The sequence below is a fragment of the Penicillium subrubescens genome, assembly GCF_028828155.1.
Source record: "Penicillium subrubescens strain IBT 31985 chromosome Unknown utg000004l_segment0_segment0, whole genome shotgun sequence".
NCBI classification, from domain to species: Eukaryota; Fungi; Ascomycota; class Eurotiomycetes; order Eurotiales; family Aspergillaceae; genus Penicillium; species Penicillium subrubescens.
In genome coordinates, this window is record NW_026643154.1 from 979,303 (window position 1) to 997,929 (window position 18,627).

At 53.2% G+C, this 18,627-nt stretch overlaps 9 protein-coding genes across 9 annotated transcripts; 5 read left to right on the forward strand and 4 right to left on the reverse strand.

The window, feature by feature from the left end:
- Positions 1-117: 117 nt before the first annotated feature.
- Positions 118-1,858, forward strand: N7473_005452 (uncharacterized protein; the record flags this gene model as incomplete). Its single annotated transcript, XM_057151392.1, has 2 exons — positions 118-1,146; positions 1,235-1,858. 2 exons carry the CDS (start codon positions 118-120, stop codon positions 1,856-1,858), a joined length of 1,653 nt encoding a protein of 550 aa, XP_057009197.1.
- A 405-nt stretch (positions 1,859-2,263) lies between these two features.
- Positions 2,264-4,504, reverse strand: N7473_005453 (protein kinase COQ8; the record flags this gene model as incomplete). Its single annotated transcript, XM_057151393.1, has 1 exon — positions 2,264-4,504. The coding sequence occupies one exon, from the start codon at positions 4,502-4,504 to the stop codon at positions 2,264-2,266; it is 2,241 nt and encodes a 746-aa protein (XP_057009198.1).
- A 385-nt stretch (positions 4,505-4,889) lies between these two features.
- N7473_005454 (urease accessory protein UreF) lies at positions 4,890-6,122 on the forward strand. Its single transcript, XM_057151394.1, has 2 exons — positions 4,890-5,150; positions 5,208-6,122. Exons 1-2 carry the CDS (start codon positions 4,994-4,996, stop codon positions 6,014-6,016), a joined length of 966 nt encoding a protein of 321 aa, XP_057009199.1. The 5' UTR covers positions 4,890-4,993; the 3' UTR covers positions 6,017-6,122.
- Positions 6,123-6,243: 121 nt separating this feature from the next.
- Positions 6,244-9,420, reverse strand: N7473_005455 (E3 ubiquitin-protein ligase BRE1; the record flags this gene model as incomplete). The annotated part of the gene is made up of 6 exons (XM_057151395.1): positions 6,244-6,866; positions 6,921-7,991; positions 8,076-8,617; positions 8,682-8,733; positions 8,798-8,941; positions 9,046-9,420. Coding segments are annotated over 6 exons (2,358 nt in total), but the record flags the coding sequence as incomplete, so codon positions are not given.
- Positions 9,421-9,579: 159 nt separating this feature from the next.
- Positions 9,580-11,388, forward strand: N7473_005456 (transcription factor TFIIIB subunit BDP1; the record flags this gene model as incomplete). Its single annotated transcript, XM_057151396.1, has 2 exons — positions 9,580-9,607; positions 9,674-11,388. The coding sequence occupies 2 exons, from the start codon at positions 9,580-9,582 to the stop codon at positions 11,386-11,388; spliced, it is 1,743 nt and encodes a 580-aa protein (XP_057009201.1).
- Positions 11,389-11,678: 290 nt separating this feature from the next.
- Positions 11,679-12,680, reverse strand: N7473_005457 (DUF1183 domain protein; the record flags this gene model as incomplete). Its single annotated transcript, XM_057151397.1, has 1 exon — positions 11,679-12,680. The coding sequence occupies one exon, from the start codon at positions 12,678-12,680 to the stop codon at positions 11,679-11,681; it is 1,002 nt and encodes a 333-aa protein (XP_057009202.1).
- A 323-nt stretch (positions 12,681-13,003) lies between these two features.
- Positions 13,004-14,624, forward strand: mmm1 (ERMES complex subunit MMM1; the record flags this gene model as incomplete). Its single annotated transcript, XM_057151398.1, has 4 exons — positions 13,004-13,059; positions 13,119-13,174; positions 13,232-13,354; positions 13,380-14,624. Exons 1-4 carry the CDS (start codon positions 13,044-13,046, stop codon positions 14,622-14,624), a joined length of 1,440 nt encoding a protein of 479 aa, XP_057009203.1. The 5' UTR covers positions 13,004-13,043.
- A 302-nt stretch (positions 14,625-14,926) lies between these two features.
- Positions 14,927-15,639, reverse strand: N7473_005459 (acireductone dioxygenase (Ni2+-requiring); the record flags this gene model as incomplete). The annotated part of the gene is made up of 3 exons (XM_057151399.1): positions 14,927-15,061; positions 15,139-15,510; positions 15,610-15,639. 3 exons carry the CDS (start codon positions 15,637-15,639, stop codon positions 14,927-14,929), a joined length of 537 nt encoding a protein of 178 aa, XP_057009204.1.
- A 230-nt stretch (positions 15,640-15,869) lies between these two features.
- On the forward strand, positions 15,870-17,994 carry N7473_005460 (tRNA modification protein MTO1; the record flags this gene model as incomplete). Its single annotated transcript, XM_057151400.1, has 2 exons — positions 15,870-15,973; positions 16,035-17,994. 2 exons carry the CDS (start codon positions 15,870-15,872, stop codon positions 17,992-17,994), a joined length of 2,064 nt encoding a protein of 687 aa, XP_057009205.1.
- Between the last annotated feature and the right edge of the window lie 633 nt (positions 17,995-18,627).

Sequence of the window (18,627 nt, forward strand, 5' to 3'; positions counted from 1 at the left end):
ATACAGTTGTTCAATCTGGAGGCCACCATAGTTTCAAATGCAGCCTGATGGAGAACAATCGCCAATATCTACAAAGGGACTACGGTGTTGTCGTCCCACGAGAGTTATCTGCCAACGATGGGGGTTCCACGAACGGTCAGAAATGGCCGGCTCGCCTCTTTAAATCAATCATCCAAACTTCTCAAGCCACAACCGCCAGGTTCGTTTGAACTTCAGCCATCTGAATCTCCACCGCCAATCCCTGTCGACAAGCAGAAAAAGGTCACACCGCTTGATCCAAATATGTCCAATCCTCGTCTTCTTGTCAATCGCGCTTGTATCTATGAGCGCCGACTACCTGGTGATGCATATATCACCGCACACGTCGCCAGGCTTCAGCATGGCTTCTATGCCAGTGAAGCTGTATCTGACAAAGACGCAGATCATGTTGACTTCCTTGCGATCAGCTTCGTCTTTCATACTTCTCACACGCTCGAACATCGATTCAAGTCTGCAACCATCAAAGCCACTATACGTGGTAGCCATGAGATGCCCACATCTGCTCAGTATCCCCGTGGCCATCCTCCCGGCAACCCTCGCTTCCTCATGCATGCACCGCATTTAATCTTCGGCCACGTTTCTCCAGAGACTATGGAGTGGACCTTCAGTCTGGCTGGGTCCTTGGGTGTTTCAGAGACACCTGTCAGCGCCAGCGTGATTCCCTCTGGTAGTACCAGCGCCCGGTACCGACGGTACGAGATGATGCGCATCCAGGGCTCTGCTCGCACGCTCAATAGCCCTCGCGGTTCTCAGTACGATGTTGAGGCTGGTGAGATCGTCTGGTCATTAGAGGAGAACAACCTACAGCGCTCCGGGCTGCCGCGCGAGTTCACCTTCGTAATGCTGGTTCAAAAGCCCACCACCAACAGTCAGCTCACGCTGACTCTTGAGGTTGAGCCAGTCATCCAGGCTCTACTAGGCAGCTATCCAAGCTGGCTTCTCACATTTAGTCCGTACCAGCCGCTATCACGACGCGGCGTCGACTTCAACTCCGAAGTCGGCCAGCGCTTTGAGCCGGTGGACGCTGCACGGGGATTCAATTTTGCTGCCCTGGAGAGCTCATTTGATGACTACATCGCCATGCCGGGGCGCAAGTTCTCTCGCCAGGTAAGACACTCTGCATCAACTGACGTAAGAGTGAGAGAAGAATGAAGGTCTCATTTGTAAGAAGAGAGGCTAACATGAGCACATACAGATCGAATTCCCGGTCGAGACTCCCCTCCCGGAAGAAAATCCGAATCAAGGCGGGAACTACAACCAGCCCTACCCGCTCTACGGAGCCCTGAACCCGGTGCAACAGCTACATTTCAACGGCATGGTTCTCCAAAACAACCTGCTGCAAGCACAGCTGAACCAAGTCTACTCCGCACAACACCAGCCCCAGCCCACCGTGCAAGCCATCAATACCCTCGACGTCCACCACAGCCTAGACAATGCAACAGTCTCGCTCCTTGCAGGCGCGCGCTCATCGCCGCCTCCACTCATCAACCGTGTTGTCGTCGAGGGTAGTGATGACCAGGCTTGCACGAGTAGTGCAACGGCTGTCAGTAGCGGAGAAGATGCGCGGTTCAAAAGCTACGAGAACATCCGCGCCTCTATGCTGCGTACTGTTCACCCCGAAATCCGGGCAGAGGGGTTCAAGGCTGTTTCGGTTGCTGAGCGGACGCAGCGGAGGGCGCGGATGGAGAGGAGTAGCTCGCGGCAGCAGGTGATGCGTTTGAAGAATCAGCCGCTCTCGCCGGGGTTGATTTCGCGGCTGGCTGAGCAGCGGGGTGTTGAGGAAGAAAGAGATGGGGATGTGGATGCTGAGAGTAGGTGATGTGAGGATTGATTTTGAAATATGCATGATCTGGAGTTGGAGGGCGTTCATTATTTGTTGAGATTTATTCTTATCTTGTTTTCTCATTTTTCTTTCGCCTGGACTTCGAAAATACCCCTGTATCTATTATTCGACCTCTTAAAATGATCATGCTAATCTCATACAATGGAAGTTACTAGTCATTTTTGTTTCTCATATGGCCATGCTTGCTTCCAAGGACCACAGTTTACGGATAGACGTAGTACACCTGTAGCGCATCAGGGCCACCAAAGCATCAAAACCAGATCAGACAAAAAGGGGTGAGGTCCCAAGTTTTGAGTAGTGTCACACGCTATATAGTACAAATCCGTTTCCTATAATACACAGCCAAATAATACAAGCTAACCAGCCACCTTTTATACAATTCTACTTCTGCCCCTCCAAATCCAACCCTTTCGCCTCAGCCTTACGAACAGCCTCCGCAAAAAGCTCCTTACAAGGAACCCGACTACCCAACCTCGCACACAGCAAGAACGCACCACTCAACTTACGATGCAGCGAGTACGTCTCCTCGGGTGGCGGTGCCAATCGCTCCCGAATCATCAGCGGGATCAACGCTCGCACGCGGTCCGTGATAGTCTGATCCCGGAAGTCGTACACGTCTGGCGAAGAGAGCATGAAGGGTTCTGCGATGGTGACGATGGATGAGACGTGTGCGTCGGCCATGGCTTGTGATTCCATGCCGGTGAGGTAGCCCAGTTGAACGGAGAGGTCGTGGCAGGCGGTGCGGTCGTTGCGAGATGCAGCGACCAGCGTGCGCACGTACTTATTGATAAACTCTTCCGGGTACTCGCGGGAGGCGCCGAAATCGAGGAGCTCGAGCCGGTTTGTGCGTGCGTTGTAGAGGAAGTTAGTCCAGTTCGGGTCTGTTTGCATATAGCGGAACTCGACGATCTCGCGGAGACACAGACGCATGATCTGTGTGCCGATCCAGTCACGCTGTTCTTGGGTGAAGTCTTGGATTTTGGTTACGGCTACGCCTTCAAGCATTTCCATGGTGAGAACTTGCTTGCCGGAGGCTTCGGGCATGACTTCGGGGACGACAAAGACGGGGTCGTCTTTGAGGAGTTTGCGGAAGCGAGCGCCGCACTCGGCCTCGCGGAGGTAGTCGCATTCCCAGGCGAGTTCGGTGCGGGCGTTGGCGATCGTCTTGTCGAGGTAGAGGCCGCGGGGGAGAAGGCGGGAGGCTGTGAGAAGAATGGAGAGGTTGTTCAGGTCGGAGTCGATCGAGTCGGCGACGCCTGGGTACTGGACCTTGACGGCGACGGGTCTGCCGGTGCTTTTGAGGACGGCGGCGTGGACTTGGCCGATAGAGGCGGCGGCCATGGGGACCTCATCGAAGGAGGTGAAGAGGTCCCGCCAGTTAGGTCCGAGGTTATCGGCCAGAACCTTATCACGCTGCGAGGCGGGCATGTAGTCCGCGCGGTCTTGGACACGCTGGAGAACTAGTTGGATTTGTGGGGGCAGCATGTTGGAATCTTGGATACTCAACATCTGGCCGAGCTTAAGAGCAGCGCCGCGCATTTTCGACAACTTGGCTACCATACGTTCCATATTGCCCGCGCTGAACATGATCGAGCCACTGTCTTGACTGCCGGTAGCCCGTCGCACGGTCTCGGTGACGGCACCGAATGCCATCGAGGTTGCCAACCCACCATACTGCCACAACCTCCCCAATCGAGAAGATGGTACCCGGGATTCCATCATCTGGTACGGTGCAGGCTTCTCACCCATCACAAACTCAGCGGCAGGTGACGTTACATCCTCTGCAACACTGGCCACCAACTTCTCTATTTCCTTGACTTCTGACTTGGCCGCAGTCTTTGCGTCAGCGTCAGGTGCTGGTGTCGCTTCGGCGAGCTCCTGTTGCACAAACCGATCTCTGTCTGCCGGCGGCCACTGTCTCTGGGCCGCAGGCGCCGGGGCGGGCTTGCCCGAGAGCATGCGCGATACTCTCGGACTGTGGAAGAGACTCTGCATCATCTCCTCTGACAATTCCTGTTGTTCGGCGGGGGCATTTGGTCTTTCGGGCGCCGTCGCCGAGTTGAAGACATCGGCATTCAAGCCATCCTGCCCAATCACTTGGGTATCTCCAACAGCTTTGGGTAGCTTCACCCTAGGCAAAGCGGAAAAGTCCGGCGCGGCCTCCTGCGAAGGTTGATAGTAGACCTCCTGCTGCGGGCTAATATTCAAGTTATCCGGCTTCTCATCGCCCTTGGATTGTGCCGTCGATCCCGGCACCTGAAACTCCGCCTGGCGCTGCAGTATCCGAGCCGTCTCTGGGGCGGGGGAGGTTGCAGTCGCCGTTGTCTGAGAGCTAGTGGGTTTATCGGCCGATGGCTCGGCGACCAGCGTCGTCGGCGACCGGGAGGGCGCGCTCGAGGTCGGCGGAGGTGGCGAGGGCTCGTCGTTTAAACGACGCGCCAACGCGGCAGCGGCTTGTGCGGTCAGGATCAGGCCCTCGGTCTGATCCTTAATGCCCTTGGTCAAGGACGAGGTGCGTGTGTAGACATCGAGCTGGTGTTGGCGAATGGCCAAATGCTTGAGGGCAATGGATTTGGAGACATTGAGGAACTGGATAGCATCCAGCACCCTCCGACCAGACATTGTCTCGAAGTCACGAGCCCGTCACAAAACGACGTAGTGTGGATTTTTGGGGAAGCTCTTCCTATCGCATCGGGCAAAATAGGGCGGTGTCCAGATATCGGAGTATATAGGGTGGGCTGGTTTTTGGTGATTTCTTTTGATCGAGTAATGATAATATGATCCAATGGGATCCAATCAGGTCGGATCCAACGGCAGCTAGTCAGCCCAGCAGGGGAAGTCTGACCAGCATGGGATGTGTAAGAGCAATGATTAATGGAATCTCCTTGGCCCTGATAGAGAATCCGCCGGGCGCCTCTCGGCCGTCTCCGACTGCTCCACTATGCTTCTGCCGATCTTCTAATCGCTGCTAAAACCGCCTTATCGGCACTTTGGCCCATCTTGACTTCTTTACTTCTTCCTTTCTGTTATAACTTCTGCTTCTCTTCTCCATAATCGAGCCCATTTCCCCAGATTCTATACCCCATATTTAAACGCCACTACAAACTCACAATGCTGCTCGACACGACTCAATCGCAACATCTGCAGACCGAAATCGCACAGCTCGAGGCTCGCCTCCATGACATGCGGGCCCAGCTCGATGCCTCTCAATACCCCAGTCCTCCTGCATCTCACCCCGACCAGAAGACAGCATGGATGATGCCATCAGGTGAGCAAAATCCATTTAGACTTATACAAAGGATATATACTAACAATCTCCTATCAGACATCTATAAGCACGACAACATCCACAATAAATTCCAAGCTGGCTCCGTCCACTCCTCCTCACTCCACGCCCTCCTCCTCCTCTCCGACTCCGCCCTCCCATTAGGCTCATTCGCATACTCCAGCGGGCTGGAGTCTTACCTCGCCCATAACAAACCTCTCCGCGCCAACCCCATCACCTCCTTCCACCACTTCCTCAAACTCTCCATCGCCTCCATCGCCAGCACATCCCTCCCTTACGTGCTGGCAGGTTACCGCGAACCCGACACTCTCGAAACCCTCGACAACGACCTCGACGCTTCCACACCCTGCATCGTCGCCCAGCGCGCCAGCATCGCCCAAGGCCGCGCCCTGATCGGTGTCTGGGAACGCGCATTCCGCATGAGCTTCGCCGGCCCCACTGCCACCGATACCGGCGCCGAGGTAGCCGTCACCGCCATGGATGACTTCTCCGACTTGCTCAAGTCCTGCAGCGACGAGGATAATGAATACGATCTCGGTCCGAAGGGCCATTTTGCGCCGCTGTGGGGAGTTGTCTGTCGAGCTATGGGCTTGGACTTGCATCAAGCGGCGTATATCTTTGTTCTGAACCATGCCAAGGCGGTTCTGAGTGCTGCGGTGCGGGCCTCGGTGATGGGTCCGTACCAGGCGCAGAATATTCTGGCCAGTCAGACGCTGCAGGATACTATTATGAAGCGCATTGAGCGTGAGTGGGATACGGAGGTCGAGCAGGCCGGGCAGGTTGTTCCTGCTTTGGACTTGTGGGTCGGCCGACACGAGCTGCTTTACAGCCGCATTTTCAATTCTTGATCACATAGACCAGCATTATATACCTAGCATTGGGTTTGGGGCGTTTTCTTTTACGGATGTACATTATTTGGATTAGCGAATTTACATACGATTGATGAACAAGACATTTGCCAGCAATGATAAGGGTGATATCACTGATATGGTAAGATTATCTAGCAGCTATTTTGATCAGTCAAGATCTACTAAATGTCGAAGACTTGGACATAACTGCATGAGACTTTGCATTTGCATTCATCATTTCCCATTTGCCTCCGCTAGACGTAGTATTCCTACATGTCACAAGATATCTAGATTCACAAGCCGAGGAAACAGAAACACAGTGCGCCTCTCGGGAAACGGGGTATCCAAAGAGAGCACAGCCAGCGCCCCAGCGCCACAGGGAAAGAAGCAGAAAAGAGAAACGAAAAAAATCCACCATATGCGTCGACCAGAATGCGATCGCATGAACAGAAACATAAGTACCCTGGGTCTGAGTACCAGAGCATAGAACTCATCAAACGCCATCTCCAGCCTTGTCCTGCTAAAAACCAGCCTCCAAACACCGCACCATGGACCTGTCAGAAAGTGACCACTAAAAGAAGGGTAGGGTGAAGAGGGGGGGGGAAAAAGAAGAGGTAGAGAACAAAAAGAGTTGGTATAATACAAGAAGAGAATTTTGAGGGGAAAGGTAGAAAGATCACAAGGTGATGTGCATGTGGTCGTTGCTGCCAAAAGACCGGTTGCAGTTAGGACATTTGCGAGATCGAGAGGTGAGACGCTCCTCGACACAGTCCTTGCAGAAGACGTGACCGCATGTTTTAATGACCGTATTCTTGAAGTTGCGGCGGCAAACCGTGCATAGTGCAAGTGTCTAAAAAGAAGGTTAGTCGAGCGGTTGGAATGATGTGGTTAGGTGCAAACTTACCCGCAGCATCTCATACTCAGAGGAGTTGTTGCCAAGACTCTTGTTCTTCCAGTTATCCAGGCTCTTCTTCGTATCTGAGAGAGTTTGCTTCAAGCCTGCGATCTCAGTCTCGGCTTGACGCAAGGCAGTCGACGTGTGGCCCAGGGTTGCGTCCTTTGAGGTTGAGATGTTCTTCAACTCCGTCACTTGATTCCTCAGACCCTCCACCACGATGTTGCTTTCGGTCAACTGTTGCTGGGTCACCCGGTGCTTTTCCAGCGCAGAATTCAATGCCTCCTTGGTTTCGCTGACTTGCTTATCCATGTTGGAGATCAGAGATCTTGTCGCAGCTTCGGACTCCTTCAACTGCGAGACAATATCGGAAGTCTTCGAGTTCTGCATTCGAAGTGTGCGAACCTCCACATCCCGGGCCTCCTTGCTCTTCATGGCAGCGAAATACTTCTGGTCAGCCTTGGACTTCTCCGCCGTCAGTCTGGCCACCTTCTCTTCCAGAGCACCGAAATCAGTTACTTTCTGTGAGGCAAGGGTCGAGAACTTCTTGTATGCCGTTTGCATAGAGGCCAGCTCAGTATTGAGCATGGAATACTGGCGTTCGAGGCTCGTGTACTTGGAACGAAGTTCTTCAAGCGGTATGTCGACCACATTCTCCGCCGTCTTGGACCCCTCAATCTGCAACCGCAATCTCTCGATCTCAGACTCCAAGGCTGCAATACGGGCTTCTCGGGCATCTGCCAACTCCTGCAACTTCGCGGCGGCAGTTTTTTCTTGGTCCTGAGCATTCTTGCGTATTTGCTGATCGGCAAAGAGTTCATCGCGAGTGTTCCGTATCCGTGCCAAGTCACTCTCAGCCCTCATGAGCGCCGCCTCCTTCTCCGCGATCGTGGCGTTCGACTCCTCCTCCAATTGCAATTTGTATGCATTCCTTTCTGAGCGATACTTCTCGGCTTCCTCGCGCAGTTGGACATTCGTTGCCTCCAAATGGTTGATGCGCTTCACCACATCGTCGTATTGGGATCGGAGTTGTTTGAAAAGATCGGTATGAGCATAGTCATCGTCGGTAAGTTTCGAGGACTACAAAAAAAATCATAGTCAGTCACTGGTGTTCCGAGTGACACTAGAGGGGAAAAAAAGGGACACGAGATAGAAAAGACGTACCTTAGTCTTAATTTCGGTAATCTGTCGGAGCAGATTCGCGTTCTCAGCCTCCAACTTCTGCAACTGTTCCTTTTGCTTCTCGGATACCGCGTTGAGCTTATTGTTAGTCTCCTCCAACTCGGCACTGCGCTCTCCTACGGGGGTTCCACCGTTGGCTGGAGACGATTCTTCGCGCTTGGTCTGCGCGCCCTCCGAGCTTGGTCGCTGTCCACCAAGCATCTGTTTCTCTAATTTGGCAACAGTTATGCTGCGTGCCCGATCGAGCTTCTTTTCCGCCACCATATACCGAAGCGAGGCTGCTTCCAGACTTTCTTCGAGTTGTTGCTTTTCGGTAACGGTTTGTTCCAATTTGGCAATCGTCGCTTTCTCCTCTGCCAGCTTCTTTGCTAACTGATCCTGTAGCTGGGTGATGTCTGGTGACAGATTGGCCATTTTCGAGTGAAAATATGAGATAATTTCGCGAATATCTTCTGTCCTCGATTTTAAATGGCTCTCAAATTGGTCCACATCCTCGAATTGAAGCGAGCTCTTAAAGACGGGTTCTAGAGGGCTTGTTAGCCTTGCCTCCCCAAGAAGTCCATAATTCGAGGATAGAGATGAACTGACCTTTGATAGATTCTTGCGAAGATCCTAGGATTGTCTTCACCTCATCGATCAACTTCGAAAAGAGTTAGCATCCAGAGGCCTAGAGGTGAAGTTGATATGATGTTCTGGGGACTCACCTGACGAAACCAAGCATCGATAGCGCGAAGGTGATTGTCATGGTGGGCAGCAGCTTTGGCCATCCGATCCAAAGTCGCTTCCAATCCAGCCTTCTCGCGCTTGTATTCTTGCATTTGACGAAGGATCGCATCTTTCTGAAACCGCTATCACAAGAGCACTGTCAGCACCACATCCCTGGGACACGAGTCTTACCCAAGACTCTACAAGACTGTCAAATCAAGAACGGCCCTCGGGTTCAACCACATACCTCCAAATCATCTCTCCATGGCATATCCGCATCTGGGTGAGGTTTGCTCCCACCGTTGACGCTGGTCGCCTGCTTCTTCAAAGGTGGGGCCGACTCATTGTTCTCTGCGGCAGGCCTCTTCCGGTCCTCCATCTTGACGAATCCGGACTCTGAAGATATAATGGGGGGTTGACGGCCGGCATCAGTGGCTAGACTGGCATGAAAGAGGGGGATCTCGATCACCGCCGAACCGTCAGTCCAGTCAGCCACAGAGAAGACACCGCGATCGAGTGCCAATTCGGCCGACGAAGATGCCGTAGCGATGATCAACTGGCGATACCAAAAGGAAGGATATACCGTGGACAGAGGATCACTGGGTGGGTGTTGAGTTGCGATGGTTAGGACTGAAGGAGTTGAAGACAGGAGGATTTTCAACGAGGTTTAGGGTGCCGCTAGCGCCTCTCACGTGACCGCGAATCCACTTCCCCGGCGACGCGACTGGGAACTTTTCTCTATCCTAACTCAACCCCTCAGTCCCCTCAGGAATGGACAGCCATGAAGTCCTTCTCGAGTTCGGCAGTTAGTAAGTGATATTCAAGGGAAATTTTACACTTTCCAAATTTCTGTCTCTGACCGGTCTGTGGCATAGACAAATCGGGCAAAAAGTTTGCGCCGAAAGCGCCGCCCCGCCGCGGCGCGCCCGCGCCAGCTGCACCAGCGCGAAGACCCAGTGCAGCTCAGCAGCCTCCAGTGCAATCTGAACAGGATCAACAGCACGAAAGAGAGGTTACTGAGTCTGTTCCTCCGCCTTCTGCGTCATCTGCAGAGCCAGAGCAGCCCAAAATCCCCGAGTCGGCTCCGGCTGTAGTTTCAGAATCACCCCAACCAGCTCCAATCGCCCCGAAATCTGCTACCCCCATCTCGATTCCTCGTCCTATCCGCAAACCATCTATCCCAAAGCATATTGCAGTTGCTCCAGCTGCAACTGTGACTCCCTCTACTAATGTGCCTGACACTCCAACCTCTCCACGAACTTTACCTGCCGAAACGAGTGTCTTGCCCTCAATTGAAAATGATACCCCACGGTCGACCTTGGTCGAGGACTCAACTGCGGCAACAGTGGCAGTCGAAGCACCAGTCCCCGATGCCGATACCGGTGTATCAGATGAAGCCCTCTCGCCACGCCAATCCGTGTCAGAGCCTCAGCCTACAGCCTCCGCTCCTGTCGCCGGCCGATCTTTGAAATGGGCCAAGAAAACATCAGAATTTACCAACCGCGGTAGGGGACCAGTGCACGCTGTTGCTCCGGCGATCTCATCTACAACCTCGAGTGAGACACCGGGAGGATCACTCGTCCCCGTGACTCCCGAGGCAAGCGGGTCTGCGAAGGGAAAGAAACGGAAGGCATCCAAGGCATCGGATGCTGATTCTTCGAGACCGAAGCGTCGTCCACGGAAGCGCGAACCGACACCGGAGGGCGCAGAGATGGTGGAAATCCTACCCAATGTGGTCAAGATGTCGGAGCTTTGCAAAGACCTTAAGACTGGACGGAAGTCCAAACGAGAGACCGAATTGCGGAAATTGGAAATAGAAGAGCAAGAGCGCAAGCAAAAGGCACAAGAGCAAGGCCTGACTGCCGAGACGCCGAAGAAAACGAACGAGGCAGATGGTAGCAACACTGATCGTCTTGCGGAGCCTAAGCCTCAGTCTGGACCAGTCATGCGCATTGTCAACGGTGAGATTGTGCTGGATAATGCCTCGCTGGAAGTGGATCGTCATGCAGATGCCGCACGAGCTGCAGGTGACCTCGAAGATGTGGTGGAAAACCAGCTTACTCGGAAGGTCAACCAGGCCACATACGGCAAACGTACCAAGAACGAATCGTGGGATGAGGAGATGACTGACCTTTTTTACCGCGGCCTGCGCATGTTTGGAACGGATTTCATGGTGATCAGCAAGCTGTTTCCAGGACGGTCTCGCCGCCAGATCAAGCTGAAGTTCAACAATGAAGAACGCAAGGATCCCCAGCGGATTAAGGATACTCTTCTTGGGCCGCGCGAGACTATCAACATTGCAACTTACTCAGAGCTGACCAATCAGGTCTATGATGATCCCAAGATCATTCAGCAAGAATTGGAAGAAGAGAAGAAACGCATCGAAGATCAACACGAGAAGGAGAAGCAGCTACAGGAGGAGATGTTGCGCAACCCCACCGGCGCTGGCGCCGATGAGAATGCTGCTTCCAACGGTGATAAGAGCAACGGCGCTCCCATCAAGGGCAAACGAAAGAAGAGCGTTAAGAACGCGGCCGGTGGTGGTACAGAGGAGGTACTAGGTTCTATCGACGATATTCCTTTGGCTTGAATCAAGTTTCTGTTTTCAAAGCGGGTGTTTTTGCGGGTTTCAGGGCTTGGGATGAATACAATGGGAGATCTACGGCGTTTTGCCTTCTCGGCGAAGGACATACACAGGTTTGACCGACGGTCAGGGTCACGGCGTTTCCTAATTGCTATAGAGAGTTGCTAAGGGGAGAGTGAATGGTAGTAAATCCAACAGCTTCCATCTCCTTTGTGCAAATGTCAATAGAGAATTGAGCTTGCATGACATTCAAAAGGTTCAGGTTGCACTTTATATAATTTGCGAAGCCTGGCCCCCTACCTCCGTCTTGTAGATCCAAAACCAGTGCTGGTTGACGTGGTTGAGAACGACGGCGACGAGCGTGTCCGCGAGCTACCCTCTCCAGCATCATAATTGTTCTGTCGGCCAAAGAATGATCCCCCTTGTTGAGTGGAAGCACGATTGTTGTTACCGGCACGCCGTCCCATCTCATATCCCGCTGCAGCACCACCCATCGCTCCCGTCCAGAAACCCGGTCGCCAGCCCTGTGTAGCAGGTCGGCTTCCGAACCCGAAGCTGGAACTCTCGTCATTGCAGGCACTGCTATAAGGAGGTGGAGGCCCTGAAGGATAGCCATCACCATGGCCACCTCCACCACCGCCTCCTCCCCATCCCCATCTTCGCCCAGCAGTAGCTGTGCCTCGCTGGTTCCCCCGTAGACCAAGACACTCGGCAAGGAATCGGCCAACAATGAATAGAAACACAGCAGCAAAGAACCCAAAGAAGATGATGTCCCCCAAGGTCTCCACCCATCTTCCCCAGCCACGTCCCGAGGTCTTCTTCCCATTACCAAATAAGGAAGACCACTCGTAGTCATCACTGGCCTTTCCGAACCTCTTCTCTCCTTGGTCCGTGAGAAGCATACGGTATTCAACTCCGCAGCTACCTTTCAGCACCCACTTATCCTCAGAACTTCGATATCCTTCACAAATGACGTCGGTTGCGCCGAGCTTGAACTCCGGGGGCAGTGAGGCTGTACACGTCCATTGTACATCTTCGGCATCGTAGTCATAGCCATCATTTGTGCAGCGCATTGTATCAATCTGGTAGAGAGCGCATGTTTTCTTGGAGGGGCCGACACAGTTCAGCTGTGGGATGGGAGACACACGGCGAGAGGTGGTTTGGCGGTTGGCGCGGAGCGTCAAGGTTTTGACGTTGGATAAAAGGATGGCATCTTTTCCCGGTGGCTTTTGCGATCTATCGCATAGTGCTGGCGAGGCCAGTATCAGCGTCGACAGTGCAAGTGATCTCCAGTGCATCGTGGTATAGCTCCGAGTCCAAGGCAGCTGGATGGGATAAGATTGCAAATTGCTAGAGATAAGTAGCAGATATTAGTCGGAGCCAGAAGAAAAGGCCAGTTTTGCGTCTTTTGATCAGGCAGCAAGCTTTAAGTCGTCAAAAATCGACACCATCCACTCCATAACCAACTTGGCAGAAGTGGCGTGCCAGTGGTGATGTCCAGCGTGTCCTAAAAAGACCACCCGATAAGCGATAGGCGATAAGATACTAATCGATAAAATGATAAGCCAGCCAAGAAAGATCCACCGAGGCCCAACCTCGCTCCAACTTTAACCTTCAGTGGGGATGCTTCACGAACAGGGGCTCGCTGACTGCTGCTGACAATGGCGCTCCAACAACGTACGTATAACTCCTGCAATCCATTCAATTTTATTTTCTCCTGCTAACAACTCCTCCAGATGAGCCGGTCATAGTGGCGCCTCAGTCGTCGTACGCCCACCTGAACCCGTGGAGTGTGAATCTAGATCGCTGACCAACTTCCCCTTCCGCCTGCAGATTATCTTTCACACAGGGCTTTCTGCTTGGCCAACTCTCCGTCGTCCTATTAATTGGCGCCTTCATCAAATTCTTCATCTTCGGCGAGGCTCCACCACCCCCCGTCGCGCGGCCTGTCCAACCGCACAACCCACCGCCGGTACAGCTCCGTCTACAGCCCACAGGATGGTCAGAAATCGCTCCGAGAAAAGCCGTCAACATCCAATGTGCTTCGCCCTGTGCCAGCCTCCTCTACAAATACACGCTCGATCCTCCGCAAAACATACTACAGCTCCATTCCTACAAACCCTTCCTCCAAACATGGCCGCCACCGCATGCATCACTCCTCCCACCAGCCTGAATCGCTGGATTGGTTCAATGTGCTGATTGCACAAACGATTGCGCAATACCGACAGACGGCATATGTGCTCAAGGATTCGCCAACATCTTCAATTTTGAGCTCCCTTACCGCGGCGATGAACAACCCCGAGAAGAAGCCGTCCTTTATTGAGAAGATTAATGTTACGGATATCTCGCTCGGCGAGGAGTTCCCAATCTTCAGCAACTGCCGAATCATTACAGTAGATGAGCCTAATTCGGATGGTGGAAGGTTACAGGCATTGTTGGACGTGGATTTGAGCGATGACAATCTTTCCATCGCTGTCGAGACTCAATTAGTCCTGAACTACCCCAAACCGCGCTCCGCCATTCTTCCCGTCGCGTTGTCCGTTTCCGTTGTGCGGTTCTCGGGAACATTATGTATCTCGCTGATCCCCGCATCAACGGAACCTCCTCTAGACACGCCTGCCACATCGCCCACGCCACCTGCAGATGCAGCCGCAAGGCCCAACAGCGCCCCCGGGGCTTCGGATCCCGGCACTGCGCATGACCAGAACCCACCTAAAAGCAGTCCGAAGAGCAATGTGGCCTTCTCTTTTCTCCCTGATTACCGACTCGACCTTTCCGTGCGATCACTTATTGGGTCTCGCAGCAGACTGCAGGACGTGCCCAAGGTGGCTCAACTCGTCGAGGCCCGAGTACATGCCTGGTTTGAGGAGCGTGTTGTTGAACCCCGCGTGCAGGTTGTCGGACTCCCTGACCTGTGGCCGCGCATGGGCCGGACCGGTGTGCGGACTGGGGAAGACTCGGACGCAGGGTCCACTGCGCCACCAAGAAGTGCTGGCTCAACAGAAGCTGGAGGGCCAATCCGTTTCTCCGACGACCACACTCGCGACCAAGAGGGTCTGCGCTTTCGTGGGGGGTTGGATCCGCGGTTAGGACTTGGCGCGGGCTCTCGAAGCAGCAGTTTCAACGTAGACATGGGTGGCTTGCGGAGTTCGAGTATGACTCGGCAAGAAAGCGCCGGCGCTGCCAGCGACCAGCTTGAGATGCCGGGTGGCCTGCCTGGCGGAGTGGCCGCACGAGACTGATTCAGTACTCTTGTACAATGACCTGCCTGCTTCTCTACAACTTCTACATTGTAGACCCAAACCCTCCTCCTCTACGCTGATGTATACTAAGCATTCGATAAACAACGAAACATACAAATCGGAAGAATCGTCTCCTCCGTTCCCATTATGCATATGTGCAGAAACTACTCAAGTATATAAAGTGTATTGGAAAGCAGATCGAATTGGAAATCCCATCTCTGTTCCATTGAGAGCCATCAATCAATGCAGTCATTAAACGTCGCAAACCCCATCAAGGATCAGTCAAGCCTGTTCAAAACTATCTAGTTCACAGCCGCAGTGGGCTTCAAAACAGTCTCGACGTAGTTCTTGCGGTGCGGGTTCACATCAAGCTCAGCGACACGATTCAGCGGCGTCCACTTGGGCTCATCTTGGAAGAGGCGCATAGCCTTGACGTACTGTGAAGCGTCACAAGTCAGCAAGGAAGAACCAGAAAGAGAATCAATATGAGGGCAAATCTTCCAAAATCACATACGTTCTGCTCATCGGTCGTGAAGCGGTGGTAGATACCAGCCGGAAGAATAATCAAATCATCCTTGACCAAATCAATGCGGATCCACTCGTCCTCCTGGCCGCGGACATCAAAGTAACCCTCACCATCCAGGATATACCGAATCTCCTCATCCTCGTGCAGGTGCTCCGCGAAGAACATCTTCACCTTATCCTCGTAGATATCACCCATAGCCTGCGGGGACACGCAGACCTGGTCGCGGTTCTTGTAGCCGCGCGCCTTAGCAATGGCATCAACGGCCTCGATGGTAGGGCAGTGGTGGTAAAGGACACCGAGCGATGCGAGCTTCTCTTCCGAGACGGTGCGGCCGGAGTCGTGCGGCTCACGCTGGTCGCCCTGAATTGTCGCAAGTATACATTAGCATCAATGCCGCCAGTTGCGTCATCGCATAGGCCCTCGGGGGTCTCGGCGCAGGGCGGGTGGCGGGATACTTACGGGCTTGTTGTCATACCAGTAGGCCTTCATTTTGAAGTATCTTGAAACAGTTCCGCTCAAGTTATGGACAGAGAGAAGCAACTGGGTGAGATCCTTCGAAATCCGTCGCTGACCATCAGCAGCCCCGCCAATTAGCCGATTGCGCGAGCAGATTATGTCATCTCTTATCAGTCACGTGTTTCGGCGATATTTTTGTCTTATCGCAACTTGAAGACAGTCAGTTCCTCGTCGACAAGCCTCGTTCTTCGATGCATTCCGCAATGATACTCAGGGCGCGGTCATTACCCGTGGCACGGCAGCGCATTAGGCCATCTCGCCTGGTCGGCAGGTTCCGCGGCTTGGCAACAGTGTCAAACGGCATAGAGTTCGTGATGTCCCCTTATTTCATCCTGTTTGACTAGTGCTAATCAAGTCCTTTCAAACAGGGCCTACGATGTCGTCGTTATCGGAGGTGGTCATGCTGGATCAGAGGCATGCGCTGCAGCTGCGCGATCCGGGGCCCGCACTGCATTGGTGACACCGTCACTATCGAACATTGGTGTTTGCTCGTGCAATCCCAGTCTTGGTGGAATCGGCAAGGGCACTATGATTCGCGAGATCGATGCGATGGATGGTGTTGCTGGACGTATTATCGACAAGGCGGGCATCATGTTCCGAGTCTTGAACCGCTCCAAGGGTCCGGCTGTATGGGGACCGCGCGCGCAAATCGATCGCGACTTGTACAGGAAGCATATGACGGAGGAGTTGGTCAATACGGAAGGTCTCAATATTGTGGAGGGCAAGGTCGCCGATATTGTGCTCTCGAGGGAAGGCCTCGAGAACACTCCTGGTGCCCAGGGAAAGATTGTTGGTGTGCGCTTGGAGTCTGGGGAGGTTATTCCTACCGGCCGCGTGGTCATCACGACAGGAACTTTCTTGGGAGGCGAGATCCACATCGGACTGGAGAGCTATCCTTCGGGACGAATGGGAGAGGCGCCAACTTATGGGTTGAGCAAGTCTCTTCGTGAGGCTGGCTTCCAGCTGGGCCGGTTAAAGACCGGAACACCGCCGCGGTTGGACATGAAGTCAATCGACTTCTCTGGATTGGAGATTCAGCGCGGTGATTCGCCGCCTATGCCCTTCTCCTATCTCAATTCGACAGTTGATGTTGGTGATGAGGGTCAACTCACTTGCTGGTTGACCCACACGAATGAGGCATCTCACGATATCATCCGGGCCAACCTGGAGAACTCTATACATATTCGCGAGACAGTTCGTGGTCCACGGTATTGCCCATCGTTGGAGTCCAAGATTATTCGATTCAAGGACAAGACACAGCATCAGATCTGGCTTGAGCCGGAAGGCTTCGCGCCGAATGATGTGGTCTATCCGAACGGCATTTCGATGACCGTCCCCGCGGATGCTCAATATGCTATGTTGCGGACTGTTCGCGGTCTGGAGAATGTGAAGATGCTCCAGCCAGGCTACGGAGTGGAATACGACTATATTGATCCACGCAATCTGTTGCCAACCCTAGAAACCAAGTTGATCAGTGGTCTCTACTTGGCTGGCCAGATCAACGGTACCACTGGCTACGAGGAAGCAGCTGGTCAGGGTATCATCGCTGGTATGAACGCTGGACTGGCCTCTCAGAATCGGGGATCGATGACGCTTACGCGCTCGGACGGCTTCATCGGTATCATGATTGACGACCTTATCACCAAGGGAGTGTCAGAGCCGTATCGGATGTTCACGACTCGAAGTGAATACCGCATTTCTACCCGCTCTGACAATGCCGACCTACGTTTGACTCGTATGGCTCGCGAAGCTGGTGTCGTTGGCGACAAGCGCTGGCAGCAGTTCTGCGACACCGAGGGCCAGATCCAGGAGCTTCAGGCTCTCCTAGAGAACACGAGGCTCTCTTCAACCGCCTGGTCTCGCAAGGGCTTCAAGGTTCGTGCGGATACCTCAATCCGCTCAGCTCTCGACATCCTATGTCTCGACGGAGCCGACATCGACGCCTTGATTCCACACATTGATGCTACGAACGGCACGGCATACAATCCTGCATCATTCGCACCCGAGATCCGCACCCGCGTCGCTATCGAAGGACGTTATGCCCCGTACCTCAAGCGACAGGAGAAGATGGCCCAGAGATTCCAGCAGGATGAGAATTTGACCTTGCCTGCCGACCTGGACTACAGCAAGATCTTCGGTATCAGCAACGAGGAGAAGCAAGCACTTGAACGAGTGCGCCCTTCCAGTGTCGGCATGGCCAGACGCATTGAAGGTGTCACGCCTGCCGGTGCTCTCCGTCTTCTGATGCATGTGCGGAAGGCTACTGGGTTCAGCAGGGAGATTTCTCAGGATCCTGCTGTGACAGAGATTTTAGGGTCGTCGCCTTAGATCGTGTAGGACACTTATTTTTTGATATTCTAGCATAGCGGAGCAAAATCATGGCGCTGGGATCGCACTTGTACAATATGGATTTGATTGAGTTGGTTGCTACAGGGTTCTTTCTTTTTTCTTGTACTTTATCTTTATTTGACTCTTCTTTGCTATATGGACGGAGCTTCTGACCTGACTGCATACCAAGAGTCCTACAATATATATCTCTCTCTTCAATCTCATTCCTTCGTGTGAATTTTTTGTTCACCCACATTCAACACAATCTTGGCTGTTGAGTTTCCATCCCAATATATATTTATCCCATAACCTCACCACAGCCCTGCGAGCAACATCTATCTTGTTATTCCATTGCGAACCATTCTCATCATCAAGTATAGAGCAAGAAGCATACACCTATTTCGAGCTCATCTACCCCACTACTCAAGAACGACACAAACCTAATCTCCGCAAAAACATTCCCACTCGACCTGTCACATCTCACAGTCGGCATCCCTACCTGCCCGACCCCGAAAGCAAGCAAGCACCATGAGTTCCCAACCCAAGGGCCCGGGGCAAACTCAAAGCCCCCTGGAAAAAGCAAAGAAAAAGGAAGCATACATGGATGGATACTCGGCACAGCAGTTAGGCAGG

What these genes read in the sequence shown, in the direction of transcription:
- N7473_005454 (XM_057151394.1), top strand. Translation starts at nt 4,994, where the DNA reads ATGCTGCTCGACACGACTCAATCGCAACATCTGCAGACCGAAATCGCA. An exon ending in AGCATGGATGATGCCATCAG is followed by an intron (nt 5,151 to 5,207) that starts GTGAGCAAAATC and finishes ATCTCCTATCAG; the next exon opens with ACATCTATAAGCACGACAAC.